The sequence below is a fragment of the Neltuma alba genome, unplaced genomic scaffold (assembly GCF_004799145.2).
Source record: "Neltuma alba isolate B1F8T4 unplaced genomic scaffold, ASM479914v2 tig00011424_pilon, whole genome shotgun sequence".
NCBI classification, from domain to species: domain Eukaryota; kingdom Viridiplantae; phylum Streptophyta; class Magnoliopsida; order Fabales; family Fabaceae; genus Neltuma; species Neltuma alba.
Window position 1 is genome coordinate 356154 of NW_021636108.1, and position 21478 is coordinate 377631.

Sequence of the window (21478 nt, forward strand, 5' to 3'; positions counted from 1 at the left end):
GGTTTCTAATTTGAACCTCATTCTCTGATCTGTCCCTCAAGATTGTAACTTTTTGTCATATGTTACCAAAAAGAGAAGGGAAAAAAAGATTAAAAAGGAAGATACAGCATGATCACCACTTAGATCTTCACTCTCATGAGGCATTAATGGGGTGAGCAAATTAAAGCACCATCCACCAGCTTTTATCATGCCCTCTCATTCAGTTCTTTAAACATGAAATGAGCTGTAAAACGCATGTGTATTCCAAATAGTCAAGTACTCAGATCACTTTCTCTCTTTCCCCTTGTCTTTAAAAAATCTTCAAGTGTGTTTAGAATAAAAGACAGAGGATTCTTCTGATGAAGTGAGGTGTGCATGTACTATATATGCGTACAATGCGAGTATGTGAGTCACACTCATACTTAATTGAGACTGTGAGGGTTCTAGAGTCAACAGTATAATAAAAAGTCAGACTCAACAATAGAAGTTATCACTCTCATATACTGCTAACAATCTTTTTCTCAAGAGATATTGCTTTGTTTTTTTTTTGCTTTAAAAAAAATAAAGGGCGGCTACTTACAGTTTGCGATTACAAGTAAGATTGAATCCGTAATGCCATTTACTAGGCTACAAAGCCATTAGCTTTACAGAAATATTGTTATAAGTTTCATATACGAAAATCTCATCTAAGAAATGGGTTTTATAAATTTAAGAGGTTTTCCTACCTAATAAACTAGTTTAGCTCATATTAATAGTATTGATTATCGGTGCTTTCATTGACTTGTAGAGTGTAGGTGCTAGGTGCTAGGGTCCTCACTCATTGTCATGAGTCCCATATGAAGAAGTTTCATAGGGAAAGTGGGGCTTATAAGTGACTGTGTGCGCGTGAAAGTGGGGCTCAAGAGTGCATGTGTGCAAATATAACAAATCCTTTAACGAGTTTCATATTTAGGATAGGATGGAATATATATGAAAATCTAGTGTCTTGTGTGGGAGCTACGAGACGAGTAAATTGATGATTAATTCCTGAAAAAATTGCTCAGATTTCAGCAATGTCACCAAACATGGCAATTGACTTGGGAGATGAAGGGGGGATGATTTGATTATGGACTGATTAAGAGTGTATAGAGTGTATTTTGAACTCCTAGAGAAGAGGAATAATGAGATTAACAAAAGTCAACTGAGTGAATCCAAAAATTGGATATTTGGTTGTGAGTAAATTTGAATAAGGTGAAAAGCTAAAATGGGAGATATTGGTATGGGGGAAGGATGGAATATTGGTTTGGTCAGAATATCAGGTTGCAGAAGCACGCGAGGGCGTCCAATATCACGAAAGGGACAGCCCGGATAAGGATTGCTCATTCCCACTTGGAAATCCTCCATATGATCAAATTCAAAAACAAATAAATAAACAAATCAAATAAAATTACAATCTTATCAATAAAATCTTGCACAAAGAAACTAGAAATTACTAAATTGTGAATAAGCAATTCTTACAAAAATATATCATTATGTACAAATAGCTCGGTATTGTTAAAATCTATTGAATTGTTGGGATTAAATTTGATTTAAGATTGAGATTTAGTAACTTCAAAAAATTTTTTGTGGGATTCTCTTTTTTTAATCAATAAAAAGTATTTTTTAAAATATTTTTTGAAGAGATAAATAATTAAAAAAATTGTGGTTGATTAATAATGCTCCGTACAACCATAATAAGCATTACATATTTTTTTCATATATTGCGCGTTGGTATTAATAAGCTGACTAAGCGAAGCTTAAAACTTGTTTAGAGTGGTTTATAAGTATATTTATATAAGTTGAGATAAAACTTTCTTCACATGTGTATTTCATATGCAATAAATTATGATTGAAAAGCTGTTTTTTACTATCACAATTTTTGAATACCGCCACTACAAACAAACACTTAAACTAATCTAGATCAAATCAGACTACATATAGGTGTCAAGTTTTCTCGCCGGTATCTTTTTTCACATACAAAACTCGAATTTAAAACATTATATTACTTCCGGTCCTAATTATAAGAGCTAGTTGACTAGTTTGAGGAGATTAAGGAAATAAGTTGAATTAATTATTTGTCCTAAATAAGTAGTACTCTGATCCTTAATATAAGACATTATTTGATTTTTATTTTGGTCCTATATATAAGACCTCAATCCATTTTGTCTCTCATATTTATACATTTTTTTCAAAATAGTTTTCCTAACAATGGTAATTCTAACCAATATGCTTTATTAGTAAGAATATTTTAGGAAATATAACGCTTATTTAAGATAAATAACTAACTTAACTTATTTTCTTAATCTTCTTAAATTAATCAACTAACTTTTATAATTAGGAGCCAAGGGTAGTATTAGAATAAAAAGCGTTGAATTATTTGAAGAGAATTGCTGTTATTGCAAGGTGAAGCAAAAAGAAGCTGGTAAGGTGAAGAAGATGATGTGCTTTGAGAATTTTGAGGGAGAAAGGTAAAGAATCACATGATTGCAAGGCAACTAAAGGAACATGATTTGGGGCTTTTGTTTGTTGTTTTGTTTATTCGAATGAATGAATTGAATTGAGCACCCCTCTCATTGTTAGTTGAAACATCTCATCTATGTTTGGTAGGATCGTTAACTATTCTCATAATAATAAATAATTAACCATATTAATTTATTTTTCCTGGGCGTGCATATTATTATTAATTTATTACACTCACAGGGATGTGTAGTTAATAATAATAATAATAATAATAATAATAATAATAATAATAATAATAATATCTGAGAATGAATGAGTGACTTGAAGCCACATTCACTTCTCACATATAAAACCCATATTCTCAGTATCTCCAATTATTTGCTCTCTCCCCATTGAGTTCCCTTCGAGTGGATTCTTTCCCATATTCTCTTTCCAATAAATACTACTCCATTGCAATTTGTCCTTCTCCTGCAAATTCAAAATTTGCGGTTTTTTTCCCCCCTGTTATTTCCAAAAATAAATATTTTTTATGGGTTTTCTGTGGGGCCCAAAGGCCCAGCAAGAAAATGACTTGAAGTAAACAAGGTTGGTCCATTTCTGGGTAGCTCTCAGTGAATTGAAAACTATATCTTGTTTCTTATTTAAAATTTATTTTATTAGATAGAAAAGTTTGATTTGATAGTTATACAACTTGTTATATATCAGTATCAGTCGTTAAATTAAATTTTTATTTTAACCATGGGATTTTTTTTTTTTGAGGAAAAAATGCCAATCAAACCTCCAACCACTTGTTTAAAAAACTAGAACGCCTACCACTTGTCTCAATATCTTGAGTTAGTAACAATGTTAAACTAACATATCCTGATATACATCTCATGTCCACTCTTTTCGATTCTTATTATAAATACTGAATTACAACTTTACATATATTAGTCAAATTAGTTATGTTGTAAAATATTAAAATTACCCTCAATAAAAATGGTTACTTAGATTAATTTGATTAATTAGTTAAAAAGTTTTATAATTAATCATAGATTATTTTTTAAACAGGAACATGTTATGTTATGAAACATATTAACAAGTTCTTATATTGACTATTGAGCACTAAAGAGTGTTAGTTACTGACATGTGTGTCTCAGAAAAAATAGTTTTATGAATTTTCAGGCCACATACTTTTTTTATTAATTAAATCCAATCGGTTCAGAAGTTAGGAGATTCTGAACAGCTTTTTCTTGCCCTAGTTGACATCTTAATTTAATAACTTGGGACGTACGTATGTGTAGGAATAGAAAGGAAGTGTGGATAATTATGAGGTTTATGATTTAACAAAGATATTGTAATAATCGGATGTAATGAAAGCAGATTAGTAACTCATAATGTGTGGGCATGTGAATAAAGACGAAGCGTGTTCATTGGCATTTATTTATGTATCAAATCTCTGAATCCCAGAAATGATAAGTAAGTGTAGTAGGACTATGATTAAGCTATTGGTGCCTACCAAAGATACCACATGGGGTTTTGTGATTAGTAATTATTCATTCACATCCAAATCTCAGAATCCGTGTGATTTTCACAGCAACTATCATACTCTTATTACAACATATAAATTCCCAAAATATTTAATTCATATAAGTTTTTTAAAATTTTTTTACCTATATTAAGTATTTAGAAAAAAATTCTTACTTACTTTTCTATGTCAACATTAAATAGAGATCAAACGAGAAAATTGTAATAAATAATTAACGTGTTGCTTTATAAAAAGCACTACGAAAATCCTCCTCCGAGTGGTGTACTTTTGAAGAAAATATTATTTGTCATGAGAAGTCAAAATATTAAATCCTTTGCTAAATTTATCATTATTTAAAAAATCACTATTTTTTTTACTACACATATATATAATCCTCTTTGAAGTAATACTAAGTTATTATCGAGTACTAAATATAAATATTTCTCTTAATAAAAATTTAAATATTAATTTATCATGTTGTAAGTGATTAATCACTTTCGCTAAACTCCGTTCATATTGGCAAAATCACAATATTTAACACCTCAAGCACTGAGGCAGCGTTGGGGGCAGTTTGATTTTTCTTTTTTCCTTTTTTTGGGCCAACAGTTGGGAGCAGTTTGATGATACACTTAAAATTGGTACGTGTCCTTGGGCCTTCATAGAAAAGGGATATCAGCCATACATTTGCATTGATGAGATCTGAACCGTTGCCATTCGGTTGGGCTTCCGTCAAAATGAATATATCTCTGAATGACCCAAAGCATAGATCGTGTTTTTTCCTAACGAATGGATAATTCAAACGGCTCATGACCCGACCCACGTCGCCACCACAGGGATTAAAGGAAAAATTTTTTTTCCAAGAATAAAATATTCTAACGATCCTTATGTTTTGTCCCAATTATTAATTACACATACTAACCTACTTTAAAGGGTGAAAAGTAACTAAAAGGTGTTGAAACGTCAATGTTAAATTTTCCAAAGTACGAATTTAAGCTAGCTTTTGGCAGATAAGCTTTTAAATGGCATGGCAAGTAGACTTCATAGTTCATAAAAGGAAAAAAAAAAATTTTACCCGAACAACTGTTATCTATTAAGATAATTTTAGGAACAATTTTGGCTTCTCAAGGGTGAACCAAACATGTCTAAATTTATTATTCACGCTGATGCTGCATAAGTAAAAATTATAAAAGTGCTCCTTGTTTTTTTTTTTTTTTGGGGAAGGTGCCATGCTGATGTGGATGTCTCACCTTACAACCTCCCCACCCCTCATTTTTCCCCTAACCAAATGATGCCAAAGAGGTTTACAGTCTCATCAGTCTAGGGAAAAAAAAAAGTGCTAATTGATATCATGATAAAAATATATTAATAAATATTTACATATACTTATATTATGCAAATTCTACACCTCAATTTGATATATCCTTGAGTAAAATGCTGCTAGAAATAGTAAGCACTAAGCAGCGTAAAATTATCATTTATTATTATAAATTTGTATAATACTTTTAATTTTAACAAGAGGATAAAAATATTTTTAGAAAATATCTAGAGATTTACTGAGTTTATAGATAAATTATATTACTAACAAATTATAAATAATACGAGATAATCACAAAAAATCCAAGCCTCCACATTCTCATATCTCTTGCCGCACTTTCTCTTTTTCATCATATTTTTCTATTTTTTTACTTTTTATTTGTTATAAGAGTATATTGAAAAACAAAAAAATATTTTTAAATTATTTATTATTTTTAACTGATTTTATTAAAAACAAATTAATTATTTGAAGGCTATAATTTAATATCTCCTCAAAAAAATTTGAGCACATGTGGTGTGGGGCGACGGGATCCAATGCACCTGAAGATACCAAATGTTTCCTTCTGTTCATTTATTTAATAATATTTCTTAAAGTTTTAGGTAATGCGTTGCACTCTGCGCCCTGCACAGTCACCGTCTGAGTCTGACCTCCACAACCCATGGTTTTATTTTATCATCTTCTTTGTTTCGTACTTTCCTTTCTCTCACTGAAACCACTGGCCTCTTCTTTCTGTCGTTCTCTTCTTCCTCTCATTAATTCAACTAATTAAACCGCACTTTACTCCACGGTCCACTCTCCTATACTTGCCCCCCGGGGGGGGGGTTTTCCCTGATTCAGCAAAATCCCACTACAAAAAATCCAATATTATGTCTCTGGTTTGCCCCTTGTTTCCTTCCTACTTTATTATTATTACAGAATCTGCCATTTCAACGCCAGCACCTGGTGCCTCTCTACAGAGTCTGAAAGTACTCTCTTGCCCTTCGTGCATTGAAATTTGCATCCTCAAAAATCAAAACCTCCGGAGAACCAAAAAAGTGCTTGCTTTTTTGGGGGCCGTACGATGCAAGTGAGCGACCACAATAAGCAAAAACAGATGACTCAAGACGGTGGAATTTGGAAGAAAACCATCAACTCCTAACCCCAATGAGGGGACTTTACTTCTTTCGTTATCCAATTCCTCAGAGATCTCTGAAGGGCTTTCGTTATAAATATCAAGCCTGCATCCCCTCTTCTCATCATCAAAACCTCTCGTATTACCAGTCTCATTTCATCGCTCACAAAAACTTGTGTTGTTTTGAACATGTCGAAGACAAATGTCTCTGCTAATTCTCCTCTTGAGAGGACCAGTATGGCCGCGCTTGATCAAAAGCTGGCCATGGCAAAGCGATGTTCTCATGGTATTCTTTGCTTTCTCCATCGTCTCTAAGTTATCACTTAAATTTCTTCGCCATCCCTTGGCCTTTTCTTCTGTACCTTACTCATCATAGTTTGGCTGATTCTCTGATTAAGTTTTGGACCACAGACATGTCTTCTGTGATAATTGCAATCATTATAGAAACTCATCAAACAGATTTACTGGAAAACGATCCCGAACTTATCTTCTTGTCTAAATGTGTAAACAGAGGGTGTGATAGCCGGAGCCAAGGCAGCTGCGTTAGCCGCTGTTGCCACAGCCATACCAACTGTAAGCACTTTCTGCTATTCTTCACTTCTCTGGAATCAATCTATCAGTTCAAATAGATATTTGTTTCTGATATATATATTCAGAATCCTGACCTAAATAGTGATGTTTAATATGCAGCTGGCTAGTGTAAGGATGCTGCCTTGGGCAAGAGCCAATCTGAATCACACTGCTCAAGCTCTCATAATTTCCACAGGTTAGCGTTATTACTCATTAACCATCCCAAATGATTGCTATATATACTCTCATTATAATTACTTGGTCATCTAACTCTGTATATTATCGTGCTTTGAGTGCAGCGGCTGGAGCTGCATATTTCATAGTTGCAGACAAGACCGTTTTGAAAACTGCGAGGAAGAACTCCTTCAAGCAACCCACCAACTTCGAAGCATGAATTTAACGAACTGGGTGGCTTGGATTATTATTTTGAACCTAGGGTTCTTGTTCTGAGAAATATTCAAACGTGAATGTAAATCCCATCAAGTATGTACTTATAAATAAGATGGACTGCATTTTGATGGCGGCATATCTATCGAAGATATATATATCTTATCTATAAGACTGGCTAGCAGTAGTTGTTATCATCAGCTAATTATATGAATGAATTCGAATCATTCTCTTTTCCTTTCTGCAGATGTTATTTGTAATCCTTTAAAGAGATTTAGTATGGTTCCAAAATAGTGATTGCATGAGCAAAAACTATCCAAAAAATGGTAAAATTAAAAGGGGTTTCTCATGGACAAGTTAAACTTCTCTTAATTAAGAGGATGAACTTTTTATGACAAGCCAGATCCTCTTCTTAATAAGACAACATGTCTTCCTTAAATAAAACATTTGCCGCTTAAGAACCATCTGTACGTTACAAAAAAACCAAAAACTGAAGGCCACTGGCATTTTTATAAATTAGAATTGATAATGTGTCTGTCCGTATGTATTTAGAACATGAACTTAAGGTATGTGATTGTGAATATCACAGGTGAGTCTGGAAGTAAATTTCATGTTTTCTGCATTGAAATGAATTTTGCGGTTATATCAATACACGGAATCAAAGCACAATTCTATCTGTTTTCTTTATTTTAAAAGAGAAAGGCAAAAGTAGCCTTTTAGGGGTGTTTGGGTTCCAACCCAAACCATGGTTTGGGGATCCTAACCATGGTTTGGGAAAAAATCACCCAAACACCCTTAAAAAAACCAAAACCATGGTTTTGAGTCAAAACCATGGTTTTGGGAAAAGCAAAAAAGTTTTGCTTTTGGAAAAAAAAGGGAGAGTGTGAGAGCCTATAAGATATGTATCTTGTTGTTTTTTTTATAAATATATATTTTTATAAATATATTTAATCTTATATCTTATAAATATATATACATATTAATTATTTATTAATTATATTATCTTATGTATTATTAATTATGTTAATAAAAAATATATTATTAACAATTTTATTCCTTCAAATTAAAATATATCATAAAATATATTTTTTCTATAATTATCATATTAATTTATGTCTTTTTTTAGTAATTTATACATGTAAAAAGTGCTTCTGGTAATAACTATCCAAACACTCTCACTTTTTAGAATCACTTTTTCACAAAATCTATTCTTCAAAAAATCTAGTCTCCCCATAATCTATTCTCCAGAAGCTATTTTCCAAACCATGATTTGGTTATATCCAAACACCCCTTAGTAAGCTTGCAAAGCCAAAATACAGTTTTGCAGATCAAATGTAAATGAAGGAGCTGTGTAAGTAGTATTTTAACTGAAGTTATGATGAACCCTGTTTCAATGATAAGTGAATATATTCAAAAATCCTTAAGGAAAATCAAAAGGCTACTTTTTTGGAGGAAAAATTTGGAACTAGATTTGATACTTTGATGGGTATTTTAAAATCATTAAATCAATATCTTTCAAGTCTAATTTGAACGTTATAAATTTAAAATTTTTAATTAATTATTTTTAAATAAATAATAATAATAAAAAATTATTTTTATTTTAAATTTTATACTTATTAAAATAAATATTTTAAATAAATAAAAAAATTAAATCTAAATTATCTAAATAAGATCTGAATGGTCCCTTATTAAAGTTTAGGGTGGTTAAAATTTGACCATTTTCGGCCAAGTAAGCAAAAGGTGCGTCCCCCAAGCCCCAAGGACTATTAATTTTTTGGCCGAAGTCCATCCTAGTCATATAGGCCTGCGGAGGTTGATGAGTCCACAAGTGGGCCAGTTCCTACGTTTTCACCTGAGCTCATGCCAACTTGCCGAGAGGCATATGACGGTTGGAGTCCAAAAAAGTGTTCGATAATTCAAAAACACTTGTCAGAAATTTTTTTTCATAAATTAATATAAACTCTTTTATATATTTATTTTATACAGTAAAAATATTTTTAAAACCGTGATTTTGTTTCTACCTAAACATTTAGAAGCACCCAAAAACATTTTTTAGAAGTATTTTTTTATAAAACAAAGCAAACTTCTTCACATATTTACTTCATATACCGTACAAATACTTTTAAAACTATCTTTTAGTTTCTACCCAAACACCCCCTAAATATATATATCCAAATTGCATTATGAATATTTTTCACTATTTAATACTACCTCCGGTCCTAATTATAAGAGCCAGTTGACTGATTTGAAGAGATTAAGGAAGTAAGTTGAGTTAGTTATTTGTCCTAAATAAACATTGTCTTTTCTAAAATATCCTTACTAATCAAGTGTATTAATTAGAACTATCATTGTTAGAAGGGTTATTTTGAAAAAAATGTATAAATATGAGAGACAAAATGGATTGAGGTCTTATATTTAGGATCAAAATAAAAGTCAAATAGGATTTTATATTAAGGATCGGAGGTAGTATTGCATGGTTGAGTCATTTAAAAGATTTTCTTTAGGACCTAAAAATATTTTAAAATTGAAATTTAGGAACCAAGCCAATTTTAAAGATATTGGATTTTGACGTTAGCGAGGACTAGGGGCATTTTATCAAAGCCCATATTTCTTTTCTCGGGTTTTTTTTTTCCTGTCTTATTGATATTGATGCGACGTAAGTTAAAATTATCAAACAGACCATAATTTGGGAAAGTTGACATGCTCATGTCTCTTCTAACTCTTTTTTGTTTTTTTCCCACACGCTCACGCTTATATGTTGAACAACCAGGATGCCGAAGAGGCTTATAGTATCATGAGTCTAAGAAAAAATGAACATATTATCAGGCCAGATATTAATTAATATTATTTTCAGTTTTATTTATAAGATTTCGCTTATAAACTATAAATGAAGTTTAATAATTAAAACAGGAGAAAGTAAATATTTGCTTACATATTATAAAATTTGCACATGTTTGGTGCAAACACCTCAGTTTGGTATTTGTCAATGAGTACTGATATAAATAGTACAAAATACTTTTATAATTTTTGAAACACAAAATTATCTATTTTACACGAAAAAGTAATTGATATCTTTAAAATTAAGAAAAATGGAGGGATTACGGGTAATATGAGATAAGTGAATAAAATTCCACGAATCTTTAAAGCAAAAGGTACTTAAAAAGATGTTTTCTTTAATTTAAAAAAATGGGAGCAGTGCACGTGTTATGATGTGACAAACAGATCCCATGGTTTTATGATTCATGTTGTTTCTTCCTTTTCACTCTTCGCAAAACCACTGACTTGTTCTTTCAACCTTTCTCTTAATTAATCCTCACTTTACTCGCTCTCTCAGTCCACTCTCCTCTATTTCAAAAATAAACATATTTTTTTCCGATGCGAGAATCCCATTACATCAGCTTTAGTTACAATACTTTATTTTATTTTGAAAAAACTAAATTTACAAATAATTTTTTTTTTAAATTTTCTTCTTTGGGATTTAATCATTTTAAACCTTTTTTAAATGAGATTCTCCTTTTTCCAATACTAATTTTTATAATTAATTAAAAATTTTAATAAATTACTTTAATTTTTTAGAGTTAATTTATTTTATTTATAAATTGATATATAATATAATAATTTTTAAAAAAAACCCAATATCTATGGCGTTTTGTGATGGTGTCAGAATTTGAATGATACGAGGGGATAACGTCGGTGTCCCATGTTTGCGTTCTGCCCCTGGTTTTCTTCCTCCTCTATTATTATGACAGAATCCGCCGTTGCAACACCAACACCTGGTGCTTGGTACAGAGCCTCAAAGTACTCTATTGCCCTTCATGCATTAAAAATTTGCGTGCCCAAAAATCAAATCAAACCCTCCGGAGAAAAAAGTGCTTCTTTTGGGGACTGTACGATGCAAACTAGCGACCACAATAAGCAAAAACAAATGTCCCAGACGGTGGAATTTGGAAGAAAACCATCAACTCCTAACCCCCATTGAAGGGACCTTTTCTTTTTTCTTCTTTTTTTTACCAACTCCTCAGATTTCTTGAAGGGCTTTCATTATAAATATCTAGCCTAAATCTACTCTTCTCAGCGTCCAAAGCTTCTCGTCTTACCAGTCTCATTTGTTGCTCGCCCCTAAAATCTGTGTTCTTGAACATGTCGAAGGCAAATGTTTCTGCTAATTCTCCTCTTGAGAGGACCAGCATGGCTTCGCTTGATCAAAAGCTGGCCATGGCAAAGCGCTGTTCTCATGGTAATCTTTCCTTTCTCTTCATCCTTATCTCTTCCTTGCACTCTTTAATTAAACCCAGAGAAGCCATTGCACTATCATTTCTCCGCCATCCTCGTCTTTTTCTTCTGTACAATGCTCATATTTTGGCTCATTCTGATAAGTTTTGGACCGGAGACATATCTGCTGCGATAATATCGATCACTGAGAAATTCAAACGGATTTTCTGGAAAACGATCTCGAACTTATCTTGTTGTCTAATGTGTAAACAGAGGGTGTGATAGCGGGAGCCAAAGCAGCTGTGTATGCCACTGTTGCCACGGCCATTCCAACTGTAAGCATTTTCTGCAACTTTAGTTTTCTTGAATCAATCTATGAGTTCCAATAGAGATTTGGGTTTCTGAGATAATCTGATAATTCTAATCTAAACATTCATGTTTGACATGCAGCTGGCTAGTGTTAGGATGCTGCCTTGGGCTAGAGCCAATCTGAATCACACTGCTCAAGCTCTCATAATTTCCACAGGTTAGCATTATAACTCATTAACAATCCCAAATGATTACTATATATACTCTCATTATAATTACCTAGTTTTTTGGTCATCTAACTCTATATATATATATATATATATATATATATATATATATGATTGGTTTGAGTGCAGCGGCTGGAGCTGCATATTTCATAGTTGCAGACAAGACCGTTTTGAAAACTGCGAGAAAGAACTCCTTCAAGCAACCCACCAACTTCGAAGCATGAATTTAATTCAAGTGGGTGACTTGGGTTTTTGAATCTGGTTCTTGCTCTTCATTGGGCTATTAGAGAAATCCAAACGTAAATCCCATACACTATGTGTGAATCTGGTTGCGGCGGGATCAGTGGTATGTATAATATATATATATATATATATATATATATGTAACCCCAGCTGTGGGCATGATCAGCTTTAATGAATGAATTCTCAAACCATTTGATTTTCCTTTCTGCAAATGTTAATCCTCTAAAGAGTCGAAGTAAGGTTAGAAAGTAATTGCATCAGCAAGACTTTCCGCTTATGAACCATCTTAGTCCTGCAGATTATCCTTAAACAAGATGCATTTGGAAAAAGGAAACCGATAAGGCAATTGCATTTTTATAAACTATTCTAATTTGCAAAAAAAAAAAAAAAATTATATTGTTTATTTGTGTCATCTTTTTTAAAATACTCACTTTTTTTAATGATAGTACTAAATAGGGAGATTAAAAAAGTTAGAAAAACTGCGAAATCCATGAGTATGTGGGGAAAACATATTAAACGAGGGAGGAAATCCATGAGTATGTGGGGAAAACATATTAAATGAGGGAGGCAAGGCAGATCGATCCTATATGCAAATTACACTGACCAACTAGGTTCTATATCATGTAACGTTCTATATTATGCGAGAGTGAAGGGAGTATTTGATAATGAGTCCGCCGGCATATGAGTAGAAGCAATTTCATTTTCCCTTTATTCCAGTGAATTTTGTGGTTATAATAATATACGAAGTCAAACAATTCTACATAAATTAAAAAAGATATTTTGATCAACAGCCTTTTTTTTTTTTTTACTAGGAGGTGGGAGTTGATGAAAGTAGAGAGGTAGCTAGGCTGTGTAATTTTTTGTTCAGACTCTTAGTAGTATACAGTTTTTCATTCAAGAGAGAGGGGGGGGGGGAGTAAAAATAGTCTTCTATTTCTTGGTCAAAAAAAAAAAAATAGTCTTCTATTTTGATTGCAAAGCCAAAATACAGTTTTGCAGAGATGTGAATGGAAGAGCTGAGTAAGCTGTATTTGATTGAACATCTTGGGAGTTGGAGGTAACCTAACGGAAGTTATGAAGCCTGTTCAATGAAAACTGAATATTCAAAAATCCATTAGGAAAGCCCACAAGATGTGGATTCTCCAAGTATTATTAAAGTGAGAAGCTAGGCCTCCTTTAGAGAAGAATAATCACAAATAAAAAAAAAACAGAGAATATAGTGTAGTGGACTGTCTGAGGTTTTTATTTCATCTCTATTTAGTTATCATGTGCCGAATATTCATCTTGTCTGTTTGGTGAGAAAAATGGATGATCCGGATTCCTTCTTATCAAACCAAGGGTCGAGACGCAAGCAATGATATGTCAATGCGGGATTTGACTATTCTACGCCACGTCAGCAAAAGGTGGGTCTCTCGTTGGCTCACTGAGTTTCATGAATCATTGTAATGCAGTCAGTATGTTCTGGGCGATCTGTATGTGATCTGCAACTGTGCCAATTCCTACTTTCTCACTTGAGCTCATGCCAAGGGGTATAAACATGACAGCTAGCCTAGGTATATCCAAAATTCCAAAATGCATTATGGGTTTTCTTTTTTCCAGAATTTAATATAACATACTTGAGCCAGTTAAAGTATTTTCTTTAGAACTTAGTATTCAAGGATGACTCCATTAGTATTATCTAAACCATGTCCTTTAAGAAGTTAAGCATCTCTTTAGGGACAAAAGGAAGACACCAAAGAGGCATCTTATCTTTTGGGAGGGGTTAAGGCCTTATATTCACAAGTTTCCCCCACTCTTTCATATGAATTCCAATTGGAGGTCCAAAGGATTTGGATTCCATAGTATATATAACTTTTTTGAAAGATAGAGTGACTAGGTTCACATTCATTCTGTTCAGCGTTGGCTCGCCGCGTCGCCTCAAATCTAAGAATTTTTTCTGCCAAATACTTTACTTGAGGAGGGGGGAAAAAACAGAGATGGAGAGAGACAGAGAACAGACACAAAGTAAAGCAATAAGAGGAAGTTTGCTTAGCTTACATGCAGTTTGTTGAGTGTCTTAAAGAATGATCTGAAGATGTGGCAGGCCATGATACACGTGAGGAATCTTACGGAGCATAATCCTATGAACAATATAAGCACACATGTCACAGTGTTGGAGTTCATACAAGTTTTGTTCATGTCACACTAGAATTTCAACACGCTCACCACAAGCCGTAAAAAGAAGCTAACAGATTGCTAGCTAGCTAATGGGTGTGAATCTTCGAATGGCATTTCAATTATTGCTATAAAGTGATCCAAACAAAGCGAGGGGGCAAAATACAAGTTGGATATGAAAATGCACGAGAATGAGACGTGGAATTGATTCTCCATAAATTTTTTCACTTTCAAAGTCTCAAACTTCAACTGCAGATACACCACATAGTTGGGCTGCAAAATTCTGCCTAGTGAAGGTTTATTTGCCTCTGGTTCATCAGGGGATTTTTGATATTGTTCAAGTCAATGACCGCGTCTCTTACCCTGGATATGTTCTTCTGCAATAATGCACAGGAATCACTTAAAGAAAGGCACAAGAGGTGGGATTTAGATGGAAAGATAGTGCGTGTACATATGCACTATAATTTCCCACCTAATAGAAGATTCCACTTCCAATCCCACCATTTCTCAGTATCTCTATCTTTCAGATATTTCTGCTTCTGGAACCCCATTTTCAGAAGACACTCTCTCTAGATGACCAGGGAACAGATCTCGCTAGAATAATTAGACCACCAGGGAACAGAAAGAGACATCCGTGTCCCAAGTCTCAACTACAATCAGTATATAAAGCCTCCCAACTCTAGCAGCAAATTTTATCACAGCAACTTACCTGCTTTCTCTGAACTACTTCTCTACAAACATCTGTCAAAACATTGCTGAGTTGCTCCTACCGTTATTCATCAGTATTCTTAAGGTAAACATAGATATCCAATTTTTCTTCATTCATCTAGAAATTACTGTGCTTAATAGCTCATATATATCCCTATTGATGTAGAGATCTAGAAGGAGCATATTGACAAAGATGAGCTACACCGGACGTGATTGGCTGTGTGGTGTTTGCCAGCATGTTAATTTTAAGAGGAGAGATGCATGCCAACGTTGTGGGTACCCCAAGTTTGGAGGTACCGAGGCATCAAGCTGTGGGAACAATAAGAACAGTGAAGCATTAATGCCGGGAGACTGGTTTTGCAGTGCTGAGAACTGTGGAGCTCACAACTATGCAAGCCGATCAAAATGCTATAGATGTGCTGCTTTCAAAGATGACAATGCTGGCTCTGATGGATATGGACTTGGTAGTAGCTTGCCCCCACCAGGGTGGAAGCCTGGTGATTGGATGTGCTCTAGGTCAGTTCACAATTTTCTGAGGTTTTGCACTGCTTTTAGCGCTAAAAATAGCATCTTCACTGCTTTAGTGTAACTTTCCCAGGCTTCATTAATTCCATAGTTGCATCATGAAAGGCCAAGAAAGAACATGAATTTGGTTACATCTTGACAGAATGACCTCATATTATGAAGAAACTCACATCTATGGTCAATGAGGTTTAGCTTAGTGGTATTAGAGTTATCTTCAGTATTTTCATTCATTTGGCTAATAATCTTCAGCATTGAAAATGAACTCCATAGAAGCATAACAGTTCCATTTAACTGAGTTCATCTGGAGCAGATGAAAACTGATTTTAATTATGTCTGCTCCTTTTCATCCACATGGTGACTCAGAGGTTAAGTTAGACTATTTGATTATAAATCAAGTGACTGACCAGGGAGATGCAACTTCATCAGCCTAGCTTACAAGTGCATATATATACTTGTATTACACCTTAGCCTAATGTGAGTTCTCTTGTCCTTTGTTTTCCTGTAATGTAACAGCTGTGGGGCGCATAACTATGCTTGCAGGGAAGAATGCTTCAGGTGCAATAACACCAAATGATTATGGTAAGAAAAGTCCACTTACTATTGATGGTATCAAAAAGAAAAAAGAAAGTTGAGTCCTAAAAATGATATTACTTACTAGCAAGTGTTTTTCAATGTCAATTATCTCCTGACACATTTATGACTTGTATTTCAGGCCGTGAAAATTGAAAGAATTTCAGAAGACCCATATTACAAACGGTTCACATATATTACCCCTGCAAACAATACAAGATTAATTGTTTCTCCGCTGGCCTGGTGTTAGAAGCAAAACTATGTTTTGGCACTAGGAACTTTTTTCAATTTTGTAATTTTTTTTTTTGCTGGGTCTTCTAATAAATCAATGGCTTATGAATACATGCTAATGTGGGTGTGTGCAAGAAAGAGAGTGCACGCACATGAGTGTGTTGATGGATGCCTAACATCTATATAATTGAACAACTTCCACTATGTGGTCCAAACTCAAGAGAGAATATTTTGCATGGTTCATTCATTTTTTTTTAATTATATGTCTAAAATGATAACCTACTAAGTTAACAGAACTAGAAGCAAGAAGAAAGATCACAAAATAATGTAGATCACTAACATCCAACATGTTATTGATCTCAATACTGCAAATAAAGAAGTTAACTTAGAGAATCCTACAGATGCAAATCCAAGGCACCAAATTAAAAGTACAGGACGGCTTATATTTTTTTGCAAGGATCAAAGAGACGGTTTGAGATTTCATTTGGTTGATTAGTATTACTATTACTACTGATGCAAAATGTAACACGAGGCATTAGAGCATTTAATAACCAACTCAGTTGTATCATTAATAGAATTAGTCGTTTCAATTGAAGAATTAGCTGACTGGTTTATTAATTTACTATAAACATCACATTTTAATTTATTAATAAAAGATAATTGATGTTGATAATTCATTTATTTTTTTTGAAATTAAAGTCAAATCCCAAATAATAAAATTCATATTTTCTTAAAAAAATTCTATTTATAAGTCAACTTCTCTATTTATTAAGGAAAAAAAAACCGGCTGTATACTAAACCAGTTGAGGTAGTGGTTCAAGATTAATTGGTCGGATTGGAGTCAACTTGGAATCAAACTAGTCATATTAAAATAACATAATTTAATTGAAAATAATAAAATACAATAACATTAATAATCATTAATAACAAAGTATAAGGAAATATAATAATAATTTGATTGTGACAATAACAAAGTACAACAACATTGAGAATTTTGATCTTTACAATTCATCAATAATTATAGTTAATAATTATTGATACCAAAATCATCACTAAAATTCATTCAAATCTATAGTAACTAAGATATTAGGAGTTGAGTGAGAAAAAATAAAACTAATAACAATATAATAAGTCAAAATGATTCATCACCAGTTTTTATCGATTCACATTGGTTTAACCGGTTTGATACTAGTTCAACTCTTGACCGATTTAATGCCTAAATCAAACTAGACTACTGACTGGTTGATCGATTTCTTAGTTGAACTTGCAGATTCAGTCAGGTTTTTTATTCTATGATATTTATATGATAAAAATTTTAATATTTACAAGTGATTAGAACTTATATATGATTGAATTTTATTTGAGACGTCACTCACTGTAATTCTTTTTTATTTTTTTAATAATTTTGAAAGCACGCTTTATTAATTGATTAAAAAACATTTCAACTTATGCTCTATTTATTGTCTCAAATTTAATCACTAACAGGTGGAGAAATATAGATTGAAGTATTTTTTTTTTTTTAGATATCACTATGAATATACTTTGGACACGTTCCAAATGTGATGAAGTAGTAACTATATTGGCAATTTGGTTTCCCATTTAATCGTTGGCCAAAAGAAGAAATTCACATTTATTAATGATAATGATTTTACTGTAATTATCTTGTTATTGGGTGATTCCTGCGTGATTAAAGGTTCCAGAATCCTAACGGCTTTTTGTGGGACTCATCTCTGTGAGCTGATTCATTGTTCCTTTTGCATTTAGGTTTTGTGACAGGCGGCTAGGGTTTTGACTTCTTTTTGGTATAAAACTCTAAAACCTTGCTCTTGCCTCCAAACATTCTTTTTATTCTCTAGGAGGGAATACAGGCTTTGAGTCTTTGGACTCCTAATCCTAAATTGGTGATTAAAGGCTGAAAATTTCCAAACTTCCCAGCCACCTGTTTGATTCAATCTCCAGTTCGATTCCGTACATAATCTTGGTTTTCCTTATAATCTTTTGATTCTATGATTTAATCCCTGAGAATTAGGCGTCAGCCCGTATTTGGTCTTGTGATTAAGTAGTCCTTTTGATCATTCATTCCTTCAAAACACATCAATTTCTTGAAGCTGCTATAGTTATTGAATCCACTCAGCATTACAGGCTCTTCTACCATGGGATCCAGTCTCGGAAGGGTTGTATGAATTGAGTACATTTTGTCATCTTTTATTTCATCGGATCAATCTCATCTCTGAGAATTTTGCTATGAGTTTTCCTGATCACCACTCTGCCTTCATGCTATCGCCACTACCATTTGCGGCGGATGACGATTCCAATGGAAGGTGGCCGCAATTCCCCATCAACAACGAACTATTCGATTCACATTCCACATTTGATCAACTTCCTCCGTTCAAGAGGCCCAGGACATCTGAAAGCAGTCACTTTGATCCCTCGCCCTTCCCGCCGCCCATGAATTCCAGAATGCACCACCCACAAAATCCTCCAACAAATAGAGGAGGAACGAGCCACATTTTTTTTAAGACTCGCTTGTGTGCGAAATTCCGAATGGGTACCTGTAGGAATGGCGAGAATTGCAATTTCGCTCATGGCAATGAGGACATGAGGCAGCCACCTCCAAATTGGCAAGAACTTATTGGTTTACGCGATGAAGAACGGTCATCAGGAAATTGGGACGATGACCAGAAAATCATACATAAGATGAAGCTGTGTAAGAAGTACTACAATGGCGAGGAATGCCCTTATGGTGAAAGGTGCAACTTTCTTCATGAAGACCCGTCCAAGTTCAGGGATGATGCAGGGAGGTGCAGGGAGAGCTCAGCTATAAGCCTTGTAGCTAATGGATCTCCAAAGTCGCACTTGAATGGCCCTAGTAATCCAGACAATAATAAGACTGTCACCACTGGGTCTGATGGTTTCAGAACAAATGGGAAGGCTCCTTTCTGGAAGACTAAGTTATGTAGCAAGTGGGAGACAACAGGACAGTGCCCTTTCGGTGATAAATGTCATTTTGCCCATGGACAAGCAGGTTAGTGTTGATGCAGAGGCACTTTAAAATTATACATACAATTCCATTTTCTTGTTTGTTTGATTATGTCCTAGTCTTGCTGGTCATTATTAAGGTTACTGATATTGTCACCTTTTTTTTTTTAATAAAAAATGTGTTCATGTTTATGTCCATATATTCTTTCCTTTTGCGCAAAGGTATTGACATCTATCCTTTAGAAAGGGATCTTTGGCGCATTGGACTTTCAGTGATGTTTTGAATTATACCTGGCTTTCTGCATTCATATCTGTGATCCTATCCCTTAACTTTTTGAGTAAAACATTAATATCTTACTCTTCAAAAAGATAGTCTTTGTCCTTTTAAATTTTCAGTGATACCTTAAATTACATCTGATATTTGATACTAACATTTGTTAAATATTTGATTCTTTAAAGAATTAGTGGTATATTTTAAATTACATGTGAATCTTCAAATGTCATTGTCAACCCATCTTTGAACCTTTGACATTTTAAATTGTCATTCTAGTGGTTTGAGTCTTTAAATTACTTGTGAAGCTTTAAATAATTAGCAGTACATTTTAAATTGCACCGGAATGTTTTGTGTTCGTGTTTGAGTCTATACATCCTAGACTTTTTGGTGAATGCATTGAAGCTCATATATGTCAATACATGATATGTGAGTGCAGTGTCCATTCTGTTTGTTCCCTGGACAATGGGAAAGCTAAAACAAGATAATTATGTTCATGAATATGCATTCTCTTGTTGTCTTTTATGATGTTTGCGGCAATTTTTGATGTAACAAATCTTACCTCTCTCCGCCCTGCCTCCATAAAGCCATTGCATTTGATGTTGAAATTTTCTTATTTGGTGAGGTTTGTTAGTATGGTAAATTGCATTTGTGATTGACCTTCGGTATTTTCTCATAGATTTCTAACTTGTGCTTTCATACTTATGATATGATTAGGACATCATCTATAAGCATCACTCTTAATAATCAGATATGAGATGCCTTTTCTTTTACTTCAGTAAATAGTTGGTTTTGAATTTGAGGTGAAAACTTACCAAATAATACTGTTTATTTTGCTATCAATTGACTTCTGATATTGCATTCTCTCAATATCAATTCAGAGTTACAAGTGCCTGGTGTACGCAGTGAAATAGAAGCTATTGGGGCTGCATCAATTCCTGTAAATGATGTGTCTCCTATCAATGCTGTAAGTATACTTGATTCAAAGGAGGAGGAGCAGAAAAAGAAGAATTTGTTGAAGTGGAAAATAAACAAGAAGGTCAATCGAATTTATGGTGATTGGCTCGATGACTTTCCATTGCCAAGGTAGCTTAGTTGGATAGCTGGAGTTTGGGTCTTGGAAAGTTTGCTTTCCATGAAATTTTGATAAGATGGGGTCACTCATGCTTGGTGATCACTTCATAGGTTTATTTGTTTTCTTCTTTCTGTCACAGTGGTTTATAAAGTTTTTTTTTTTTTTGGTTCAAAGGGTCTATTGGATTCTTGATGGCATTGAGATAATTCTCCAAGTTTTGTGGGCGGGGTAGGTTCTGATCAAATTATGTTTATTCTATTTCTATTTTATACATCAACGTATGATTATTCAAATGGTGTAAAGTCGTTAATTTTTCTACTTCTAGATGCATTCCTTTCAAACATAAATGCTTTCTGTATTGATTGCGTGTTACTACTTGAAATGCAAAGCTGCAATTTAAGAGAATGTGTTTTACAGATTAGAATTAACATCCAGGCTGTGAAAAAAATTATACCAAAATTCGTTAAAGAGACATCCTCACATCCATATGTGTGCAACTAAGAGAACACCTCTTCTGACAAAAAGAGAGAGCAACTTAGCCTTTGATATCCATCATTGTAAAATGTAAAAATTTCAACAATTACAATTTATACTATCCTTGAATTATGAAATGTAAAAAATAAGAAG

The 21478-nt window shown here is 33.5% G+C and overlaps 4 protein-coding genes across 4 annotated transcripts; all 4 read left to right on the forward strand.

The window, feature by feature from the left end:
* Positions 1 to 6493: 6493 nt before the first annotated feature.
* Positions 6494 to 7589, forward strand: LOC114713378 (early nodulin-93-like). The gene is made up of 4 exons (XM_028898009.1): positions 6494 to 6676; positions 6902 to 6963; positions 7081 to 7156; positions 7260 to 7589. Exons 1-4 carry the CDS (start codon positions 6580 to 6582, stop codon positions 7352 to 7354), a joined length of 330 nt encoding a protein of 109 aa, XP_028753842.1. The 5' UTR covers positions 6494 to 6579; the 3' UTR covers positions 7355 to 7589.
* A 3839-nt stretch (positions 7590 to 11428) lies between these two features.
* Positions 11429 to 12550, forward strand: LOC114713377 (early nodulin-93-like). Its single transcript, XM_028898008.1, has 4 exons — positions 11429 to 11584; positions 11833 to 11894; positions 12010 to 12085; positions 12225 to 12550. Exons 1-4 carry the CDS (start codon positions 11488 to 11490, stop codon positions 12317 to 12319), a joined length of 330 nt encoding a protein of 109 aa, XP_028753841.1. The 5' UTR covers positions 11429 to 11487; the 3' UTR covers positions 12320 to 12550.
* Positions 12551 to 13295: 745 nt separating this feature from the next.
* On the forward strand, positions 13296 to 16441 carry LOC114713376 (zinc finger Ran-binding domain-containing protein 2-like). Its single transcript, XM_028898007.1, has 3 exons — positions 13296 to 15285; positions 15367 to 15716; positions 16239 to 16441. The coding sequence occupies exons 2-3, from the start codon at positions 15394 to 15396 to the stop codon at positions 16297 to 16299; spliced, it is 384 nt and encodes a 127-aa protein (XP_028753840.1). The 5' UTR covers positions 13296 to 15285; positions 15367 to 15393; the 3' UTR covers positions 16300 to 16441.
* A 1946-nt stretch (positions 16442 to 18387) lies between these two features.
* On the forward strand, positions 18388 to 21175 carry LOC114713372 (zinc finger CCCH domain-containing protein 39). Its single transcript, XM_028898004.1, has 2 exons — positions 18388 to 19551; positions 20658 to 21175. The coding sequence occupies exons 1-2, from the start codon at positions 18771 to 18773 to the stop codon at positions 20864 to 20866; spliced, it is 990 nt and encodes a 329-aa protein (XP_028753837.1). The 5' UTR covers positions 18388 to 18770; the 3' UTR covers positions 20867 to 21175.
* The last annotated feature ends 303 nt before the right edge of the window (positions 21176 to 21478 follow it).